The sequence below is a fragment of the Austrofundulus limnaeus genome, unplaced genomic scaffold (assembly GCF_001266775.1).
Source record: "Austrofundulus limnaeus strain Quisiro unplaced genomic scaffold, Austrofundulus_limnaeus-1.0 Scaffold6, whole genome shotgun sequence".
In the NCBI taxonomy this organism is placed as follows: domain Eukaryota; kingdom Metazoa; phylum Chordata; class Actinopteri; order Cyprinodontiformes; family Rivulidae; genus Austrofundulus; species Austrofundulus limnaeus.
Window position 1 is genome coordinate 2,155,694 of NW_013952408.1, and position 5,221 is coordinate 2,160,914.

A 5,221-nucleotide genomic window follows, 5' to 3' on the forward strand; every position below is an offset into this window, starting at 1 on the left:
GCGGCAGAGAGGCTGAGCTCCACGGCTCCGTCGCTGCTGCGAGGCTGTTCTGTTTGCCATCTGATTCACACGTGTTAATATTTGCAACTGAGGACAGATGAGAAGTGTTACTAAAGTGCTTGAATGCGTGTTTGGTAACATAAGGTCAGGGTTTATTGAGGCTGATAAAATTATATAATTCTCATCAACTTATCACCGTAGAAGTGTGAAAAACTACAGATGCAAGTGTTTTTTTCTTTCTCTCGAGTTGAAATCATTGAATCTTTGTGACAGTTTGAGCTTTAATTCTGACATGAATCTTTAATGGTTATGCATTCTGTCTAATATTATTATTATTATTATTATTATTATTATTGAATTTTTTTTCAGAATTTCTAGTGCAAATCACATCACATAACTCTTACATATAGTATATAATACATGTTGTATGCAAGCATCTAATATTATTTTTAAAGCAATAAACAGGCAGAAAAGAAAAAGATGTAAAACGGACCTCTGTGGGCCTCTGTCAGTGATGACATCACCACAGTGGCCCACTCCTCGGCCTCTCGGTCACAGCGGAAGTTGAAGCGGATGCAGTCGTGAGGCGGAGCGGCAAGACGCATCTCATGGCAGCGCGACGACTTAACCTCGTACTGCACCGAGCGCAAGTCAAACTCTGCAATGAACTGAAGATAAAAACACAAAACTAAGCCAACAACAATACTCTCTCAACAGGGACTGACAATTTTTTTTAATCATCTGACTTTTTTTGTTGACATGATGATAAAAGTCACCCTGAGAAATAAGTGAAGTCATTTATGTGGCACAACACATTACAATTTTTAACCTAACTTGAAAYAAAATAAAAACWTTCAGCGCAAACCACAACTGGAAWATGTCCACTTTGAACAAAWGAAAAACAAAAAACAATGCCCTTCAATACAGCAGACAGCGACTGAACTGTTCACTCTGAAACAGACTCATGAGGGAGGGAATTTGGCAACTGAGATGACTCTTTTGCYTAATTTGCTTCTGTTCATTCATTGCATCTCCAGAGGGAACTTAAGGCCACTGAAAGCTGCTGTCTGGAAACAAAAGCAGCATAGATGAGTATTTGTTTCAAGCCAAATGACTATGTATAGCACATACAGTATCTGAAATAACCATGCATAAAAAGACTTGGGTTYGAATTTGRTGAGCCAGCAAGAGAATAAAAAMCAGTTAAATCACTATCAACCCCATGWATTTACACTTTGACTAACATCCTAATTAATTGTAAGCATTAAGCAAGGACCACACAAGTCCTTATGTTAAAATGTTTGACTTTCTGTGAGGTTTAAGTTTCAAAACACCTCTCTTTATAATAAATCAAAATAAAAAAAAGCAACCCCTCACCCCTCTGTGGACCATTTACTGAACTTTAATTTTTTTTTAGTTGAAGATGCCAAATTTCCCATTAGAGAGACTTTTCTCAGAACTGTAGAGAATGAACTCAAGTTTTTTAAGCTACAGAGGCTTTATGTAACCTATGTTCATTTCGTTTGGTAGAAAAAGATAAAAAAAATTATAAGCTCCATGTCTGAGGGCCCATACCAAGACCAAAATCACAATTTAAAGATTTTAATAGTTATATTGTGCCAAAGTAAATCACGTGTCGAATTTTTATGAGTAATACATGCCTGACTTATGGTTGTTAATAAAGGGAATGAAGGATTCCCAGCATAAAGATTTTCAGAAAAGATGAAAACAAAAGTGAAACTAAAACCCTCCTTAAACACAACTCTGGTAAAGTCACTCATCTGTTTGCAGTTGTAACTATAATTCTGCAGGGCTGCATGTTTCTGCCTACTTTAAAATGGCGTGTACTGAGCAGGCCTGTAACGATAACTGTGGTCCGAACACGTTAGCTCCTTGCATAATGAGCAGTTAACAACACAAATTCTACTAAACATACAGGTGTGAACATCTCACCACACTGCGGTTTCCGCTCGTATCTCTCAGCGCTAGTCGGAACTCTCCGGCCCGGCTCGGGTCCATGCTGAGCTGCAGGCGCAGAGCTTCGCTGCCTGCTCCGGGGAGGCACAGGGGTCGGATCCCGGAATGGGACACCGACACGCGGACTGACATTAGAACAGTGCTGCAGCAAACTGCAGGGCCGGGCCCGCCGCAGCATGTCGCCTGTTGTTGGGACGAGGCAGTCACCGAGGCTGGAGGAGCCCAGCTGCCCGAGCTGAGTGCCATGTCGCAGACCCCAGGGGTGGAGGGAGGCTCGTTGCTGCTGCCCGCTACGRCTGTTGTGTCTATAAGGTCCGCCACTGTTTAAAGAAAATGTATTTGTTTATGGTCAGGCTACAAATGTTGTCTCGCCTTAAATATTCTCCCATTTCTACCCGGGCTGAGCGGACTAGGAACGAAAGAAAAACAAAACAGGAAGTAGAAGAACACGTCTGTTATTTACGTCCGGAGAGAAACTGAGACGTGAAGAAAGCGGCCGACCTCATCACTTCACGTTGAAGGTTTCGCTACAACAAAACAAAACAAATCAAGATAAAACAAAACAAAACAATMATTTCCTTATTCTTGTCGTTTACATGCCTAAACACAGTGAGTTGCTGCCATGTGATTGGCTGACTTTATTTATATATTTTTTTATTAAAAGCAACTATAAGAGAGTGTAAAGTGGCCAATGAAAAGAGTGAAATATCAGTAAGTATAGCTGAACATTATTAATGTGGGCTGTCAGCAGCACTCACCTATATTAAGTTATTGTCAGTTGGTAGACATGTTAAAAACAAACTAAATAAATTAAAACATATAAAAACAGTTGTTATAGTAGTTGAGCTCACTTCATAATGAGATTTTGTCTTTTCAGAGCTGTGCAGCAAAAGCTGTTTAATTTGGACAAACTCAGTCAGACAGCCAGTTTGAAAAAGCAATTTATTTTACTATAACTCTTTCTTTTTTATAATAAAATAATAAAGGACGTAACAGATTAAATATAAGTAATAGACAAAGCAGATCCATTTAGGCCCAGAAAGAAAGAAAGAAAAAACCATCAAGTCACCACTAAAAGTTAACATATAACGAAAATGTTAATTTTTGTTTACTTTATGTTTTTTTCTAAAGTGGGCTAAGTTAAACAACGAGATGACCTTTCCCACCTGCCAACAGCAGATCATGAAGTGGCAGTTAGCAGTTCTGTTATTAACAGTTTGCCATATTTGGTCAAGAATGTTCTGGAAAGTAGAGAAAAACATGTCAGAAAGTTACTTTCATTGGTGTGTGTGGGACGCAAGTTTTGTTTACAATGGAGACAAAACGGGGTGGACTGATTAACAGGAAAAGTGAGATCTGATGATTTCCAGGAAACGTTATATAAAAGGTTTCCAATGTGTGTGTGTRTGTGAACAGCCTTCTCAGATCTTGGCTTGGTTTAATCTGATGATGCAGRATGAAKGTATAAATATTGAGCTCCCCATTTCGGTGGGGCTGGTTCTCATTGTTTTAAGMTGGGACTGTCTGAACCTTGCAACTCCAATAAAACTCCCTCAGCTGGCTGTCAACCAGAGACTCCTGTGTTTATTAACAGTAATCYGCTACAACAACCACCCTATCAGGAGACTGCGCAGTTTGTTAATATGTATATGCATGTACAACTTTAACTTTTAAACATATTCTCTTGCTCCATGAGATAAAAAGAAACAGTTCTGCTCACATCATTTTAGCTTCTGGTCAGAGAGGGAGGACAAATCACAAAGATGTCTGTCTTKCAGATCAGCTCTAATGTAAAGAACATGAAGCCAATGGATTGTTCAGTCCTAGTTAGAAAAAAAAGTCAAATTGATRAGGAGCTCAAACAGGTAAAGGTATTTAATTAATGTTGCATAGCTGCAGAATTCCTCTTTTCTCTGTGTGCTGCATAATTGTTTTCTATTCACCTGTCCACAGGGTGTAATCAAGCCCTACAAGGAGATGATAAATGTCTGCTGGGGTGACCCACACAGGGCAGGTGTAAAGCCTCTATCATTTGTCAGACAGGTAASACAAGATCCTCCAAAACCTCTCCAGAGTTGTTGACTTTGTGTTGATCAAAAATCTTACTGTCTCACAGGTTCTTGCAGCGTGTCTTTACCCCCAGCTTTTGGAGAGCAACAAACTGCCGGTGGATGTCCGACAGAGGGCTAAGAGCCTGCTGGGGACATGTGCTGGTGGTAGTGTGGGTAAGAAAAAAGTTCAACCAGGAGAATCTTGTCAAAACATGTTTATATTTTGCATTATATATCACATCTATAGTGCAACTCAGACAGCAACATGTTTGTATCTCAGGTTACRTTTTTAAATGGTGTTTGTTGCACAATTTTCACTATTTAAAAAGAAATCTTTGCCGRTTTTGAGATTTGTTTGGTGACAGGAGGACTACTAGAAGAACTATTTGTACTTTTTAATTTGTACTTTTTTTAGCAATTAAAGTGAATTGTTTCCACTGCAACACAAGCTCCAAACAATATCAATAATTCATCTGGCAGTTTAATCATTAGGAAAGTGTTTTGCTTAAGGCCCTGTCAAAGTATAATTTTACAGACAACTTGTGCCAACATTTTCCCGCACTGAAGATGTTTTTGTTGAAGAAGGAATCAAAACAATATGCCCTCTTTTAGATTTATGACTACTGCAAAGCTTACAATTAAATGAAATACATAACCTATATGAAGATGTATACAAAGTACTTAAAAGAAAGAGCCAGTGGAGGGCACCATTCCCGTAAAGCACTAAACAGGGGAGCTAATTTATTGATTAGTGCTTTAGGACTTTTGCTATTTTTTAAAATACATTGGTGGATTAACATTTGCTAAATTTATGAGCTAAATTTAGAAGCACTAACCAAGGTCTTTAAATGTTATTGATCAACATTGTGGTTCACAGTTGAGGGTGAAAGCTGTCACACATTTTGTTCATATGTGTCACTTATCTACAAAGTCACGTGTCAAATTCAAGGCCCGSGGGCCAAATGTGGCCTGCAGGTGACTCCCATTTGGCCCGCCAAGGGCACTAAGTGACAACATTCTGCAGACAGTAAATACTGGGCCTCTTGCAAGAACATGTTCGTATTCTTATCCTAAATTTCTCTTAATTTTGTTCGTACGAAGGGTTCGTACGAACATGTCACGTCAGATTCAACAAACTCTTCTATCTTCATGAAAAGTGTGTAAATGAGCTGCGTAATTTCCACCTGTTCGTA

The 5,221-nt window shown here is 39.0% G+C and overlaps 2 protein-coding genes across 3 annotated transcripts in view; one reads left to right on the plus strand and one right to left on the minus strand.

Moving 5' to 3' along the window:
• The window catches only part of sharpin (SHANK-associated RH domain interacting protein), a 7,074-nt gene extending 4,657 nt beyond the window's left edge, over positions 1 to 2,417 (minus strand). The window contains exons 1-3 of the mRNA XM_014028699.1: positions 1,954 to 2,417; positions 494 to 668; positions 3 to 87 (exon numbers count right to left, since the gene is read on the minus strand). Coding sequence (XP_013884153.1) covers positions 3 to 87; positions 494 to 668; positions 1,954 to 2,223 — 530 coding nt within the window. The 5' untranslated portion in view covers positions 2,224 to 2,417. The remainder of the gene's footprint in view (positions 1 to 2; positions 88 to 493; positions 669 to 1,953) is intronic.
• Positions 2,418 to 3,730: 1,313 nt separating this feature from the next.
• Positions 3,731 to 5,221, plus strand: part of LOC106533868 (alanine aminotransferase 2-like) — a 3,853-nt gene continuing 2,362 nt past the window's right edge. Inside the window, exons 1-3 of one of the 2 annotated variants that reach the window (XM_014030325.1) lie at positions 3,731 to 3,848; positions 3,931 to 4,020; positions 4,094 to 4,202. In XM_014030325.1, coding sequence (XP_013885779.1) covers positions 3,741 to 3,848; positions 3,931 to 4,020; positions 4,094 to 4,202 — 307 coding nt within the window. In that variant the 5' untranslated portion in view covers positions 3,731 to 3,740. The remainder of the gene's footprint in view (positions 3,849 to 3,930; positions 4,021 to 4,093; positions 4,203 to 5,221) is intronic. The other variant, XM_014030334.1, reaches the window with a different exon arrangement.